General features: G+C 47.2%; 1 protein-coding gene across 1 annotated transcript in view; it reads left to right on the top strand.

The window, feature by feature from the left end:
• The window catches only part of LOC102936642 (maestro heat-like repeat-containing protein family member 2B), a 36191-nt gene extending 19916 nt beyond the window's left edge, over positions 1–16275 (top strand). The window contains exons 13-21 of the mRNA XM_037883873.2: positions 708–845; positions 1066–1177; positions 2889–3035; positions 4217–4399; positions 5281–5436; positions 5934–6068; positions 6350–6452; positions 7562–7627; positions 8434–16275. Coding sequence (XP_037739801.1) covers positions 708–845; positions 1066–1177; positions 2889–3035; positions 4217–4399; positions 5281–5436; positions 5934–6068; positions 6350–6452; positions 7562–7627; positions 8434–8531 — 1138 coding nt within the window. The 3' untranslated portion in view covers positions 8532–16275. The remainder of the gene's footprint in view (positions 1–707; positions 846–1065; positions 1178–2888; positions 3036–4216; positions 4400–5280; positions 5437–5933; positions 6069–6349; positions 6453–7561; positions 7628–8433) is intronic.
• The last annotated feature ends 345 nt before the right edge of the window (positions 16276–16620 follow it).

Raw genomic sequence — 16620 nt, 5'->3', positions numbered from 1 at the left:
TGTTTCTCTTAGGATGACCAGACAGCAAGTGTGAAAAATCAGGACGGGGGTGGAGGTCGGGGGGGGAGGGAATAGGCACCTGTATAAGATAAAGCCCCAAATATCAGGACATCTGGTCACCCAAGTTTCTTTCTCTGTCTGTTCCCCTCAAAGGGCTCCTGCCCATGTGCTTTTATACAGTTTCCCTGTTAATGGAATGATTGGTTCCTTGACTCACTAGCCCCAATCTGACCTCGTAATCGGGTACACCTCTATCCAATTAGGCCTTCTGTGAGGAACCGAAGTAGTACGAATAGTGACCAGAGTGCTGACTCAAGTGCAAACCCTCAGCACTCTGTCACCTCATATCTGGAGATATGAGCCCAAAATGTCCATTAGTGATCACCACACTCTATGCCCCCTGTTTCTGGGTCCTGATCATGTATCTTTTCCATACCACTGTACTCTGCTAGTGCCCATACTCCTTGCAGAAAGAGAAAAAGGACTGCAAAATTTTGTCCCTAGCAAAACTAGTCCTATGAGATGTATGAAACTGAAACTTACCTCCCAGCATCAAGTCCTTCCAGGGACACTGGTGTCCAGGACATTGCCAATGGATGAACTGCCGATTGAACAGCAGACCTGAGAAGTAACCGGGGCTTCCTGACTCTCTGTTCAAGCTGCACCTTCCTCCTGATTGCTGCAGTTCTGTGCCTCTCTTTCCCCAGGCTTTCTATCAAAGCATTAGAATCTGTGCTTTTCAAGGGTGGGAATGAGAGACTGGTGAGAGCGCTCAGGAAGCAGAGGACTTGGACTCTTGTGGAAAACCCCAAGACTCACCATGAGGGAGTGTGTCTGCTGGTGAGGTAAGAGATCTAGGAGGCATCATTTTATCCTTGGGAATGAGTAGCCAATAGAGTGGCTGAGAGGGAACCTCCCGTTTATAGCTTTGTGGGCGGGGGGTGCGGGGGTGTCCTGGGTGGAAACACACAGCTCCCACTCCTAGATATCAGAGCTGTATGCTCAGAGCAGCTGAGTTTTTGAAGTGTGCAATCTAGCCCATGAGCGGTTTCTTTTGTCTTCCAGTCTTCTGCTAAGATCTGGACTCATAACACCTGAGATCATACAGAGCCTCCTCCCCTGGGTGAATTCCCCCTCAGAAAACCACCGAGTCACCAGCACAGCTTTCCTTGCCCAGGTAAGACACAGGGCTCTGAAGAGCAGTTTCACCATTAGACTCTTGTCTGCCTTTCTTTCGGGAGTTGTACAGTTCAGTTCATCGGAGTAATTGTCATTTTAGACAGTAGAATAGGTCCTCCTTTATATGGAAACCTCACCAGGAACTTCACGATACCTTTCTGAGTCCTTCTCTCTCTGTGGTTTTTATTGCCGTCATTGCCTATACTAGCTACACAACCACAGGTGCTGGCTGAGAGAGATACGGACAGAGTTTGGATGAGTGGACCTCTTCTGCCAAGTCCTAGTGCTGATCCTAACCAACAGCTCCTGATTTTGGTTTAGCTCAGCACATCTTCTGAATGAACCGAGTGTCCTAAGACTACCAACCAAGCAACCTACAACTACATTAATGTCTATCTTAGGTTCTCATTACTCTAGTATCTGAGGACCTCCAAACTCTTTAATGTCTGTATCCCCACCACACTCCTGCGAGGTAGGGAAGCACTATGTTTCCTATTTTACAGGCAGGGAACTGATGCACAGAAGGGCTAAGTGACTTGCCCAAGGTCACACAGGAAGTCTTTGAGGGAGCAGGAAATGGAACCTGGGTCTCCTAAGTCCTAGGCTAGTGTGGGGATACCTGCTGGAGCATCCTCCCTTTCCACAGTCTTCCTCCAACATCTGCATCATATTTCCCACTTATGCTAAGCAACTATCTTCGGGGCTTATCTGGTTCTAAGAAAAACAACCTCTCTGTGCCTGTGATGGGCTGTACCTGGGCTTTAAGGCTCCTTACAAGAGGCCCCGTGGTCCTACTACACCCTGCCCCAGGAAAAGAGCCCCCAATCTGGGTCTGTCTAGAGAGGCCTCATGAAAGCAGCCAATCCGAGCTCATCAGGCTCGGCTAAAAGGAGCTGAAGGGCTTTAGCAGGTCAGTTCCTGGCAGGAACTGGAGGGGCAAGAAAGGGCGCTGCTGTCTGGCCACAGAAATTCAGGGGACAGCCAGAGTTTGATTCTGGCAGCCTTTACTTAAGCTGGGTTTTCAGGAAGAGAGTCCCGAAGAACTTTAACCCTGAGGTGAGGGTGAAGCTAAAAGTGGCCGGTAGGAAGAAGCGACAATGAACTGAAATCAAGCAGTGCCTAGCTCCTGTTTAGAGGATCCATGGTTTGGAACCCAGAGTTAGGGGCAGGCCCAGGTTCCCCTACCACCAACAGTGGCATAAGCGCCATGGAGGGGACAATGCTAATGCAGAGCTTGAACAAAGGGCAGAATGTAAAGGACCCAGAGTTGGGGCTGGAGACCCTAGTGAGGGCAATGGGACTGTTCTTGACTACCCCAGAAGGGGTTCATTTGGACTTTGGGACTCAGCCAGAGGCCTGAGCCACAGAAGACTCACTGAGGACGGCTGGCAGGGTGCACCAGGGGTGAGAAAAGGACTGTGATACCATACCCAGCCGCTAAGAGGCTCTCAAGAGGTGAGTGGATCCCTATTCTAGTGCCCAAAAGGAAAGCTCCATGTTTTGTAGACCTTTCTCATTTGTGTGGAATACTAAAGTTACAGTGTATTATGTGCCAAGTATCAGAGGGGTAGCCATATTTGTCTGTATCCTCAAGACTGGGGCTGTAGGAGGACTCCTTGTTGTTTTTAGTGTATGACATGTCTGCTCAAATTCTATTCCCAATCTTAAGGATCCTATTGGGGCTAATGGACAGGTTGATTTTCTTTCAGCTAATGAGTGATCCCATGCTCAGGGAGAAGAAGTTCCTTAAGCCAGTCTTACACATCTTGGAAGAAAAGTCCCATGATAGGAACAGCATTGTCCGGCAGATGGCTGTAAGAGGCCTGGGAAATTTAGTCTATGGGGCGCCTGAGAAGGTAAGAGAGAATACTGACTAGAATGCAGCATAACTAGAGAAACCAAGGGAAATAGTTGTTCGGAGTTTACAGAGGCTGCACACAATGCACTAGGCCAAATTCTGCTCTCTCACATACCCGAGTAACCTCTTTGCAGTCAATACAGAGCAAGCTAGATCCTTTGCTAAGCTGGGCATAAGCAAACAATCTGTGCACTTTAATATGACCATGTGTAAATGTCTCCATCTAGGAACAAAAAATGCAGGCCATACTTACAGGATGAGAGACTCTATCCCAAGAAGCAATGATGCTGAAAACCACTTGAGTCATGGCAGAGAATCAGTTGAACATAAGGTGTCCCAATGCGAAGTTGTGGCCAAAAGGGCTGAAATGATCCTTAGAGGCATAAAGAGAGGAATCTTGACTAAGAGTAAAGAAGTTCTTTTCCCTCTGAATATGACACTCATGTGAGCACTGCTGGAATGCTGTGTCCAGATCAGGTGTCCACAATTCAAGAAGGATGCTGATAAATTAGAGAGGATTCAGAGAAGAGTCCCAAGAATTCTCAAAGGATTGGAAAAGATACCTCTAGTGATAGACTCAAGGAGCTCAATCTATTTAGCTTTACAAAGAGAAGGTTAAGGAGTGACTTGAGGACAGTCTAGAACTACTCACATGGGGAACACATTTTGAGAATGGGTTCTTCCCATTAGCAAACAAAGGGATAAGAAGATTCAATGGGGGAAAATGAAGCTAGACTAATTCAGACTGGTAATAAGGCATTGATTTTTAATGGTAATTTTAATTAACCATTGGAACAATTTACCAAGGGTTGTAGTGGATTCTCTGTCACTAGCAATTTTAAAATCAAGATTGAACGTTTTTCTAAAAGATACACTCTAGTTCCAACAGAGTCTATTTCGGGGAAGTTCAATGTTATGCAGGAGGTCAGACTGGATAATCACAAGGGTTCCTTTTGGCCTTGGAATCTAAGTAACTAGGAATCTAATAATAGGATGACAGAGGTGTATTATGGCCCCAAGTTTGGCTCATTGTAGCTCGAACCTGGTCTGAAATATAGCTATAGGTCTCCGGGGGGTGGGAGGGGGAGATGAAATTCCCACAGCTTCATAACTGCTAAAGAAAACGTATTAGAAGTGTGATCAGTGATAAGTGTTCTTTAATGTCGTATGTTTGTCCAGGTGAAAAAGCACAAGAAGTTTCTTATGGTCATACTGATCAGGGCCTTAAGTGACCCTTTCAGTTCTGAAGTCATTGGCGAGAGCATGAAAGCAGTGGCCAAAGTCCTGAAGGAGCTGAAAGAGAAGGACATAGGTTCTTCCTTCAGAGACCTCACCCAACAGATCCGGACCTACTTTGACAACGTATGTGACCAGAACTCTCCAGCCCCAGTTCAACCGATCTTGATTAGACTCCATTTACTCCCTGGGCATTGCTCATGTCAGAGTGAAGAGATGTTTCGGCCCCAGGGAAGAGAGGTGTTTTACGGAGGAGGAGAACATTAGGAGGATGGGGATGACATCCCTGCTCCCACAGTCTCCCCCTTCTGTTCTTCTTTCTTGCCACTGAGAACCTCAAAGAAAGTCTGAATACTAGATTAGGTAGCTAGATAACCATGAAAAGGGGGTTCCAAGGTACAATAGAGAGTGTTGGGCCTGCTCTATACCATTTTTACGTGAGAGGGTTGGAATGATTCCGTTTTGCAGAGAATTTTGAGATTTCAAATTTTGGTTTTGTTCCTATTTGTGGGAATCCCTCTCCCCAAACTTCAAAACTCTTTGTGAAACAGAATTCCTATTCTCAGCCGAGCTCTATTGAAAGCCTTGGGTCCGGGCAGTCTGCTCTCAGACTATCCCGGTGCTGGGAACCCAGGAAACTGTGGGAGCTAGAAGTGCCAGGGAGTTGCAAATTTGAGAGCCGGGGTCCCAGACGCTGGGGGTTTGGAAGCCCACGATCCCAGTCAGCCTGCTAGATGGGCTTCCAAGGAGCTGAATGGGTGCACTGGCAAGACAGCAGGCAGGTTTCTAAGGACCCTGCCTGGCTTCTGGAGGAATTTCATCCAAATGGAACTGTCGCTAAAATAGTTTGATGAATCAGCAAATTCAAATCAAAAATTAGTTCATGAAAGTGTTTCCGACTAGCTGTAGTTGGAATCCCTCGACTTTAGCGTAGAAGAGATGGCTGTGCGCGGTACGTGATGTGATTGTCCCTTAGTTACTAACTTGTGGGGCTTTCTTGGCTGTAGGAGGACGATGCTCTTCGTTTATTGTCCTTTGTCCTGTTTGGCATCCTGGCCCGCCTGACCAAAAGAAAATGGAAGGGCTATTTCGCCGAGCAGGTTAGACAGAGCTGGGTCACACTTCTGCTGCACCTGCAAGACCCGAACCCCAGGGTTTCAGTGGTAAGACCGAGAGTGACTTATTTACTAAGCCAAAGGAATCTTCCTGCCAATGCCAGGGGAGCTCTGCTATTCCTGCCTGCTGTGGAGGCCCAAATTCTCCCCTCAGTTCATTGCCCTCCTGCTGAGTCAGTTCCCGCCAGGTTGCTCCATGGCTGCCTCACCAGAATCCAGGATAGGTCATGGGTCTGAGCCCGACAGCTCTCTATTCCTGTCTGTCTCTGCACCCCAGGCCCCTGCCTCCCCAGAACAGAAGAGAGACCTGGTGAAGCAGCTTTCATAGGTAGATCTGTTCCAAAAAGACATTGATGCTACCTCCAGGTTGCAGTGGAAGCTCTCCCCTCTATTAGTCATTCCTGCATGTTTTCTGCCAATTACATCCAGATGAATCCCTTTTTATCCTGGAATAGATGAGCAGTCAAGCAGATGAGTTCCCTTTGAATGACCAAAGCACTCAGTAGGGAACAATTAAATGGTGTGACACGCTTTCTTTTTTTCAGGAATGCAGAGCTACATTTCACCTCTGTGTCCCGTTTTTGGGACTGAAGAGGCTCCAAACTGCCGTGAATCAACACCTTGATGGCACAGCCGAGCTGAAGCCTGAAGAGCTCCAGGTGGACATTTGCAGACACCTTGTGAGTGAGCTGTTGAAGTGTCTGAGATTCTTGACTGGAGTGGCATGTGGTGGTGTAGAGGTGTGGGGGGGATGTGTGATGGGTAATGGAAATAACGGTCAGAGTGGGATATATGACTGAGGGTGACGGGAAATGTAAATCTGCCACAGATCCCCATTTTTCCCACGTCCACCCAGTCACCTGTTCTTTCTCTGATTTACCTGTGGCTCGTAAAAGCATGTGCTGGCAGTCAAAGGGCACTTCTAGCCAGAGAGAGCTCATGTGTCCCTGATTTCCTCTAGGCCAAAGAGAATGCCGAGCTGCTGGAGAACTTGTACAAAAGCACCATCACGTACTTCTGTAGCAGCTGGGAAGAGATCCGGGCAGTTGCAGCCAAGTTAGCTGGTGAGAGATGATGCCCAGTGTCCCTTTTGGTATTCCCACTGAGGGGAGAGAGAAAAAAATCCCACTGTGCAGCACTGAGCTGCCACTAATCTCTCTGGGCCTCAGCTTCCCATACATAAATGGGGAGGTTAATATCCCTACCTCTCCAGTGTGGTGGTCGGAGGAAATCATGACTTGCTATAAAGTGCTTTGGGATTGTTGCAGGGAAAGCACGGTGCAGTCATTTAGTAGTAGAGGCTGGGACACTGTCTCATAGGGCATGTTTACACTTGGAGCTGGGGGTCTAATTCCCAGCTTGATGAGACATACCCGCACTAGCCCTGAGTGCTAAAAATAGAGAGTAGCTGCGATGGCAGGAGCAGCAGGAGGTTTAACCACCCCAAGTATGATCCCATCCAAACCCCAAAGTCGATTCTCAAGGTGGCTAGCTCCTCCCACTGCTCGTGCTGCTTTAGCTACATTCTAATTTTAGCATGCGAGCGCTGTCCGAGCTAGTGTGGGCCTGTCCCATTGAACTGGGAGTGATCCCCCTCGCTCAAAGTGCAGACCCACCCACAGTGTTGCTCAGTGCTCTTCACTACTACTTCATCATTGGGAGCATGCAGCCCACATGCCCTCAGCGCCTGCTGTTTCAGGTTCCTGGCCACACCACCTTGTCAAGGAGGCAAAAGGTTCCTCCGCTTTGGCCGTGTGCCCTCTTCTCCCGAGCATACCCAGGTGAGACAGGCAGGCATTGTGGCCTAAGTCTCACCTATCAGTCACCTTGTGGGATCCCTGCTTAGAACTCACTTATTCCTGGCCCCAGTCCTTTGCTCAGACCACTAGACCAAGACACTAGCTTAGTATGTCTCCAATAACTGACAGCAGTGGCAAGAGGAACACAGACTCTTTAAAGCAAATGGGTTTTGTGTAAACATTCTTAAAAAAAAAAAGTCTTTCTCATTCTCTTCAGTGTGGACTCTAAACTGCACTAGCATCCTCTTGCCCACAGCTCACCCTTAGGCCCACAGTAGGAGAGGCCAAAGACCTGTCTAGGGGCTGCTAATATCACTTTGCACTCAACAAGGGAAGGTTTTATTGTTGTTGTTTGTTTTCCATTGTGTCTTTAGGCATCATCCTGGAACACACAGACAGGCAGCGTATGAAATGGCTGGACCTGGAACATCTGCTGATGTGTAAGTAATAAATACAGCTGAAGTTCTGCTCATCCGTGAGTTCTAAAGGAATTTAGCTGACAAGCAGCAGTAACCGATACCACTGGTGCAAAGTGCATCAGCCACACATCAAGGGACCATTTCACTCTCGCCCAGTAGAAAGTCAGCTTTAATTTCCCCTGAAGGAGGCAGCTGCAGAGGGTGTGATGTGAGTCCGTGCATCTCCTGGTTGTCCTGGCAAGGCCCCCTCCGCAGCCAGTGCTATCCACTCTTTGGGCTTTATTGGCTCTCTGTGGACTCCCCAGGTGAGGAGAAATTGTAGCCACTTTCTGCTACCCCAAATTTCCCACCAGCAATTTTTCTTCCAGTAGGTGCCCTGCATCCTGCACAAACCAGCTTGGACCTGGCCTCTGTTCAATTCCAGGGTTAGAGATGGAAAATAAACTGAAAAGTGGAAGCTATTGAAACAATGGACCTTCTTCCATTTACAGCAGAGTGGATGACTTTCTGGTCGAGTCAGGGTCTCCCCGCTTGTTGGGAGCATGGAAGGGAGCCAATTGGAGGAACCTAAAGCTTTCTTTGTATTGGAGAGCTTCTGTAGCGTGGTATTCAGAGGTAGTAAGTCTCCAGCTATTTCAGGCACAGGTGACAATATGAAAAGTGAGGCATATTCATCTCTCATGTATTTTCCATCCCAATAGAAGGACTGAGCCCAGTTTCACATTTTACCATGTGATCATTCTGCTCTGGTACTTCAAGATTCTGTGATCACGCTTAGCTGTGATTTGACAGTCTGTACACTAACATGTTGTCCTCTGTCATTTCAGCTCTCCAGGTCCTCAAGAAAGACCCAAGTCCCTCTGTCCAGCTGGTGGCAACTGAGGTCCTAAATGACATCTGTCCTGGCCGAGTGCTTGGGGAATGAAGCGGGAGACAAAGAGAACAAGGCGCTCCAGTAGTATAAGGGCCCTACCGTCAATCAAACGTTAACCCCACCCTTGGCCCTCGTAAGCCTTGCCCACCGGTCACTGGAAGTCCCAAGCCATGAGGTATTACTTCCAGGGTCAAGGCAGACAAATGACCGGAAGCAATGTGTGTCATGTGACCCCTCTAAGAACTCCTCCCATTGTCCTCTACCAATCGGGATGGGTTTCGCCCTGATAGGAACGCCCCAAGAGAAGATTTGACCAATCAGGGGGAGTTCCGGGGCAGGATGACCTGTCTGGAAGTGGTTCGTGTGACCCCTCTAAGAATACCTCCCACCACCGTCTACCAATCAGTAGGGGTTTGAGCCACTGGGGACCACCCCGAGAGGAGGTTTGACCAATCATGGGGAGTTGCGGGGTGGGGTGATCTGTCTGGAAGTGGTTTGTGTGACCCCTCTAAGAATTCCTCCCACCGCCCTCTACCAATCAGGAGGGGTTTGAGCCACTGGGGACCACCCCGAGAGGAGATTTGACCAACTGGGGGGATTCCGGGGTGGGGTGACCCGTCTGGAAGTGCTTCGTGTGACCCCTCTAAGAACTCCTCCCACCACCTTCTACCAATCGCGATGGGTTTCAGCTGCAGAGGACCGCCCCGAGAAGAGATTTGACCAAAATGGGGCAGGTTCTCGGATTGGGTGAACTGTCCAGAAGAGGATCATGTGAGCCCTCTAAGAACTCCTCCCAACGCCCTCTGCCAATCAGAGTGCAGCACCATCACCCCATAAGTCCCAGCGCTGGGCAGAGGACGCCATCTCTTACCAAGAAGACATGTTTTAGAAATTGTGGAAAGGCTGAGAGGAAACATGGACTCCTTTACCACCCCCGTGAGACCTTCAGATTTTGTTTTAGCTCCGAGGACCTTTGGAGTTGTGTGGAGAAAGCGCTACGGCAGTGACAGTTCCGAGGAGGGCCCTTTGACTCAACCGTTGATGGATACGTCGGAACCCGACCCCAAAATCCAAACCTTTGTGAGGCACCCCGATGAGTGTGACAGCCTCTCATTGTCCATGCCCTAAAGTTGGAAGGCGATTGTGGCTTGGGGGAGTCACAAGGTGAACGGGAAAGACGGCGCTCAGGTAAATGAATGATTAAGAAGCGACGGTCGATCATGGGGGTGTAATGGGGTTAGGAATCGACCTGGCATTGCATAAATCTAAAAACAGGCAGTGGGGTGCTTACACTGTTTTTTGTCTGAAAATCTCTCAACAGCTCGACGATGCCTTTCTAGAGGCCTTTGAGAAGTTACACATCAGGTAGCCCTGTGGGAGTAAATCCATCGCGCATCAGCTGTTTTTGCTCCTGTCTGAGACCCAGATCTCAAGAGGAAAATCCAGAAAAGGACAAAAATGGAAGAATGAACCAGCTCAGACTCCCTCATGGTAGGGATCATGGCGTCCTTTGTTTCAGGCGGCTGTAAAAGATTGTGTTAAACCAGGCGATTAATAAAACTTATTTAAATGTGTCAGAATGAACGTGTCCCCCTCCATACTTGTGTTCGTAAAAGACGGTCCCAGGAACAGTCATGTCTCCACAGACGGCTCTGTTAAAGAAAATCTGTTAAGCCCCCAGGAAAGTTGGGGGCTTTGACGGGGTCAATCTTCTTTTTCAAGTGGCCAAAAAGCATCATAAAACTTTAAATAGAAGACAGGTAAGAGCTTGGCTTTCACACCAGGATGCTTACACTTTACACAAACCAGCTCAAATACGTTTTAAAAGAACCAGGACCGTTGTTTCAGATGTGGACGCGCAATGGCAGGCAGATTTGGTCCGTATGCACCGCTTCTCCAAACACAACAGCGGTTTTAAGTACATCTTAACAGTGATAGACATTCTATCCAAATATGCCTGGGCCTTAGGCCTAAAAGACAAGATGAGCGGTGAGGAATCCAAGGCCTTTAAAGCTATTTCTTGCCAAGGTCGCGTGCCTCAAAAATGACAAACTAATCGGTGGAAAGAATTTTGAAACAAACCTTTTAGCAGATTGTTGAAACGGCACAGCGTTAACGCTTTTTGTTACTGATAATGAAGTCAAAGCAGGGGTTGTGGAGCGATTTTAACAGAACTTGAAAAAGATGTGGAGGATGTGGCGATATTTTACAGCCCATAACGCCTTTCGCCACATTGACCTGTTACCTGACTTTATGAAGAGTTACAACCAGAGCTTTTACAGAACTCTACGTACCAGACCCGCTGATGTTAACCCTTCCAATTCTCTGAAGATATGGAAACCGGTCGATAGAGACGGTTTTAAAATAAAACCGGTTGTTCCCCTTTTAGAAAAGGCGATCATGTGAGACTATCTAAAACCAAAGGAGCTTTTGAAAAAGGTTGTGAACAGACGTTTACCAATGAGATATTTATAGTGGATGAAGCCTTAACCAGGAGCCCGAGACCTGTATACCGATTAAAAGATTACGAGGGTGAGACAGTTACTGGATCTTTTTACCCTGAAGATTTACAAAAAGTAAACCCCAAACAAGACAAGATTTGCAGGATCGAAAAAGTTCTAGCGGAGAAAGGAAAAGGGAGAAAAAAGCAGCTACTGGTGAAATGGTTTGCGGGGGAGGGGGGGCGCAATAAGTTTACCAGCTGGGTGGAAGCTTCTCAATTCTGACGTTTAGACACAAACAAACAAAAAGATTCCTCCTGCAAAGACTGAGGGAGCGAAAAAAAATGAGCGACAGCGGGTTTTACATGACTTTGCCCAGCAATGCCAGCTCTGCAGTTTTTCCTCAAAACACCAGCTCGAACTTTACAATACAGCTAATTAAGCCCTTGGGTCTCCCGGGTGCCTGGGAGGTGGGGTTAGTGGAAATACAACACCCGCACAGCTGGAACGCTATCAACGAGGACACCCCTTTTGAAATCACCTTTGAAGATATGGCATAGAGTTTTATCCTACGACGAGGTTATTACTCGTCCATACCCGAATGATTGGATCATATGAACAGTACCGTGGCTCGTCATCCCCCACCGCCTGAGGTGGTCATGAACGATGACCCTGTGGGTAGAAAAGTTAGCCTTAAATCCGCTGATTTTACTTTTATGTTTTCTACCAGCAGGGAGCTAGCTAACATTCTAGGTTTGGGCCCCAAGCGCAGCGTCCAAAAATTCCCCTTCTGGGCAGACATCACAGGGGGAGTTAATTCCCTGTATCTGCACACAGATATTGTAGAACACCAGTTTGTGAGGGACTTTTCTGTTCCCCTGTTACACTGTGTCCCTGTCTGAGGAAGGAACAATGAGTTTGTCACCATCACCTACGATAAACCTCATCACGTTCCTGTCAGAAAACACCACATCGATACCATTACCATTGAAATAAAGACAGATCAGAACAGATACGTCTCATTTGTTGAACGGAGTGGATGTGAAAATTTAAACTGACGCGCAGATAAGACGCTTTCTGTTTAATGGGCAGTGCAGCCGAAGGCTTTAAATTGCGCATTGTATCGAGCATCCCTTTTTGTGAAGAAAGTACGGGTGGCCCTGAGCGTTTGTCTGGGGCACGCGGAGTCCCTGCTTACCACAAATGCTAAATATCCCATGGACCGTGTGGGAATGAAAGTGTTTAGCATCCCCGTGGGCAGCAGGGTCAATAACCAGGAGAACCTGTTTTTTGGGACAGTTACCCAAAATGCTTGTCCTAGGGTTTGTCTTATGCCTTGAGTGGAAGTTACACTAAAAATCCCTTTCATTTTAAACATTATGATATTAATTTTGTGGCCTTGTATGTGGATGGTGAACAGATACCAACCAAGCCTCTGCAACCAGACTTCGAGGCAGGATGCTGCGTGAGAGAATACATGAATCTGGTACAGACACTGGTAAACACATGACAGATCGTTCTCTGTTAATCGACCGTGAGGAGTTTCCACAGGGTTACACCTTGTTTGCCTTTGACCTGTCTCCCGACCAGGAATGCGCCGATGACTATTCCCTGATTCAAACCGGGAACCTGAGAGCAGAAATACGTTTTGGGAAGGCTTTAACCATCACCATCAATCTGATCGTGCATGGGGTTTTTGACAACATCATAGAGAGAAATCAGAGGAGAGACGTTCTGCTTGACCATATGTGAACATGGACACCGTGCAGCTCTCGTGTGTCTTATCAAGGTGCCTTACACAAAAAAGAATTTCTTAGATGTGTTCCCTTGTGATTTGGCTCCCTGGCGACAAGCTGTCTCAGAGACCCCTAGGTTTGTATCGCGCATCCACACAACCAACCTGGTGAACACTGGCTTGCCTTGTGTCTGGCGGAGCGTAACCGTGGAGAGTTTTTAGACTCATACGGGCACCCCCCGAAGAGCATGTTGTTTCCTAAAAGCATTATGAAATTTTTAAACAAAAATGCCACAGGCATTGTGTTTCACAATAGACAATTACAAGACCCCCGCTCTGTCGCCTGCGGCTATCACTGAGTGTTTTTCTTACATCATCGGAGCAAGGGTTTATCTTGTGACCGGATTTTAAAATTGTATTCTAACGACTTAGTGCAAAAGGACCGGATGGTGATGAACTTTGTAAAAAATACATTTAAATTCTTGGGCATGCCTAGCCTTGCTCAAAATGTGTTTCAACAAGCCCAGACTGTGTATCTTGCAATGCTTTTTATAGCCATGTTATCCAATATTCTCAGGCATAACAGACAATGTTTTGTTTGGCATTATCCAACACATTTTTTATAAAGTAACTTTTCCCACAGTTGCTAGGCCCCGCGAGAATTGCAGAAAAGGGGTGTTTCCACCTCGTATCCATTTTAAAATCCGTAGGGCAGGGTTTTAAACCCTTCTCCTAGGACCCTCTTGTTGTAAATGACTTTCTGTGTTTTCTTAAGGGTTTTGGTCTCTATTTACCACTGATTTTTGTTCCTTACGATAGAGGGCTGCTGCACCTCTCTCTTTTTTGAGGTGTTTTCTCGCAGGCCCGTGCAATAGTCCAGGACTAGATCTTTCAAACTGTCAAAGTTGATCTTTTGACAGTTTGCCAAGTTCAGGGTAATACCTTTGACTTTCATACAGGCCTTTCCTCCCGACAGCTTATACCCGTATGTTTTCGGGCCTGCCGACACAAACTCGGTGATGTGTTGATCTGGCGGGATCTCGCTCGTGAGGGAATTTAGAAAGAGTTTAGCGATTTGGCGTTTAGCGGGGTTAAACCTGATCTCGTGTTGGCACAAACTGCACGCCTTCTTTCTGGTAGAAATAGTTCATGTACTTATTTTGTTTTTCTTCGTCTGTGCACCAGCTGGGATACCCTGAAGCCTCTTGTTTCTGGCGGAGGTGTCATTTGATGTACTCTGAAAAGAGTTCATCAGATTTTTCATTAAAAAGCCAGATTTCATATATTTTTGCCTACCGCAGTACCCCTTCGCTATGGCCGCGTTCAATTCCACCGTGCACCAAGTCCCCAGGATGGCCCTCTCCTCGTCAGTATGGATGCACATCTCCTGCTGCTCGGTTTCCGCACAGGTTCGGCATATCGGGAACATAAGTTTGCCACCCACTCTGACAGGTAACAATGGGAAAAAGAAGCCTTGTGTGGGGTACATCTTTAACTTTTGCAATTCCAAAATAATTTGCAAGGGGTCCAAATTTGTCATAAACTATATCGGGGTGTCCGATAGGGTATTCTTTGGTTTTCTTTACAAAAGGGTAGAAGCTGGTAAAATCATAATAGTGGATTTCTTCCCCGGAGTTAAGTTTGTAATATAGGCGGATAGCGTTTGTCCTCCCCCCAAAAAGAGCATCCCTAGGCACGAGAGGCTAGGGCAACTGGGCTCATTTTAAATACCTGCAAGCTCCCTGTCTGTTTCTTTCCTCACTTCCCTACTCTTGCTCCCAAAGAGTCCTCACTACAAAACCAAGTGGTTTCAGATAGTCGGTCTTGAGCTGCGTCTTGTAATAAAGAAACCCAAAAGTTGTCCCCGTCATAGGGTTTTGTGCTTTTTCACAATGACAGGTGCCACAACCGTGGAAAAGAACACCCGTTAAACTCTAAGGCTGTGTGTACCCTGTCAACACTGGCATAACCCTCTAAAGAGTAGGAGCCTACCTGTAGTTCCCCACCCTGTAAAGCATGCCGTAGTTGTATAGTTTCTTTGTCAGAGGTATACAACAGCCACTGAACAGATGGGGTGGAATATCTTTTTCTGCCTGTCATCATTGTCTGGAGGGAGAAGAGCTACCGTGTTAGGCTCCAGAAACATAAACCTGTACACAGCCATGCAGACAGATGCCAGTGCTATGTACCAGAATGGATCTATACACAGTTTTATCTCGGTGAATTTACCAGGTTCTCTCTCTACTAGATCTCCCTTCTCCATCATTTTCATAATCTCTTTTCTATATAGGATACAAGGCTGTCTCAAAATTTTGACATCCTGCTGACAGTAATACGCAAGCTCTTTCTGCAAGTCAAACGTCTCCTCCCTGTGGGCCTGCTACCAGTCGAGAAACTCTGCTTTTTCCCTGGGCATCATGCTTTCTACACCATAGTGCTCCACACATAGGGCATAGGCCCCACGTCATTTTGATTTTCTAAAGTGTTCAAAAAATGTGGAAAATACCCTTTGCACCCTTCAAACCCCATCACCTGCGGGAGCTTACCAAGCTTCATGGGCAAGAAGTTTAAAGAGTCTAGAAAACGAATGCCCAGGGCCTTAACTTCCACACACATTAGTTTACTACGCTGAGTGATCAGTTCTAGGCACATCTTTTCCTTCAGTAACTGTCTAATGATGAAGTATGCATCGTAACCTTTGGAATTGTGCGCCTGGAACGTGTAGACCCGGAACTCTTTGCCAATAAAGGTCTGAACAAACATAGAAAGACACTCATCACCCTTAAATTCCCAGGACTTTTCCGGCTTGAGGGACATAGCAAAAATGTAATTGGGAGTGTGCAACCCAGTCTCCTGTGTGTATTCGGAATCATAACAAATACACTTTTCTGAGGATTCGGGCTTTCTAAGGCTGTCCATAAAACCGAGGTGACCGTCTACATCACCAGCGATCAAACCCTGACCCTGCTTACAGCGCCTCCCTTTACACCTGTGCCGCTTGTCCACGTAAGACTGACCCTTATCGCACAACGTTTTAGACAGGCATTCAGCTTGTTCTGTCGATGCCCAGTCGATGTGTCTGTCTAAACGCTCTCTGGACTGACAATACAGTCTACGGCGAGGACACCTCAGCTGCACGTCCACGCTGTCTGAGCATGTTACGCTCAAGCAGAGGCAGCAGCTGTACCTGCAAGAGTGGCCGTGACTGTGCACCGTGGGGCAAAACTCACCATAATTTTTTGCTCCGAACAACTTTTTCACAACCAGAACCCCATAGTAATGCTCATTGTGCAACAGGATGAAATAAGTCTTGGGGTAAACTGCCCCCCCCCGTTTAAAAAAAGGCCCCTTTCGCCGCATACAGCACCACCTGTATGTTGACTCCTAAATGCTGTTCAGACATTGCTACGTCACTGAGCATAATCTTTTTTTGATCTGACCAGCCCAGTTTCTCATGCAACTTTCTCGCCCCCCGCTAACGATTCCGCGTCCGTAGGTTTATGGTCGGACATGACGGCCAAGAGCCCACTGCGCAAAACACAGATTGGTAGCCGTGTAAGTCAGGTCTACTAAACATTGTCTCTTTTTTATGGATGATTTGACTACTGAGGATAGAATTTAAAACTCTACGAGCGGCCCTCACCCCTGTTTTTTTACAACTGTCACAACGAGGTGCAATGTCCCATTGACATACAACTCTATTGCTCTGTGGCAGCTTTGAGGTCTGATTGAAGAAATCCTCAGCAGACAGCTCATCCCTAGTTCTTCAGACCGAAAACAACGGGTTAGTTAAATTACGGCTCTCTAAATGTAACTGAACATAATCATCAGGGCCTACCCTACCATTAACGTCATCGAGAACTAACTGTATCCCCCTGTGTATGGCTTCAACAACCTGCTGAGCTGAATTTATTCGCTCAAGATTGACAAAATGAAATTCCTCACAATACACCGACCCCCCCCA

This window comes from Chelonia mydas, chromosome 20 (genome assembly GCF_015237465.2).
Source record: "Chelonia mydas isolate rCheMyd1 chromosome 20, rCheMyd1.pri.v2, whole genome shotgun sequence".
NCBI lineage: Eukaryota > Metazoa > Chordata > Testudines > Cheloniidae > Chelonia > Chelonia mydas.
This window is presented reverse-complemented; position numbering and strand designations above follow the sequence as displayed.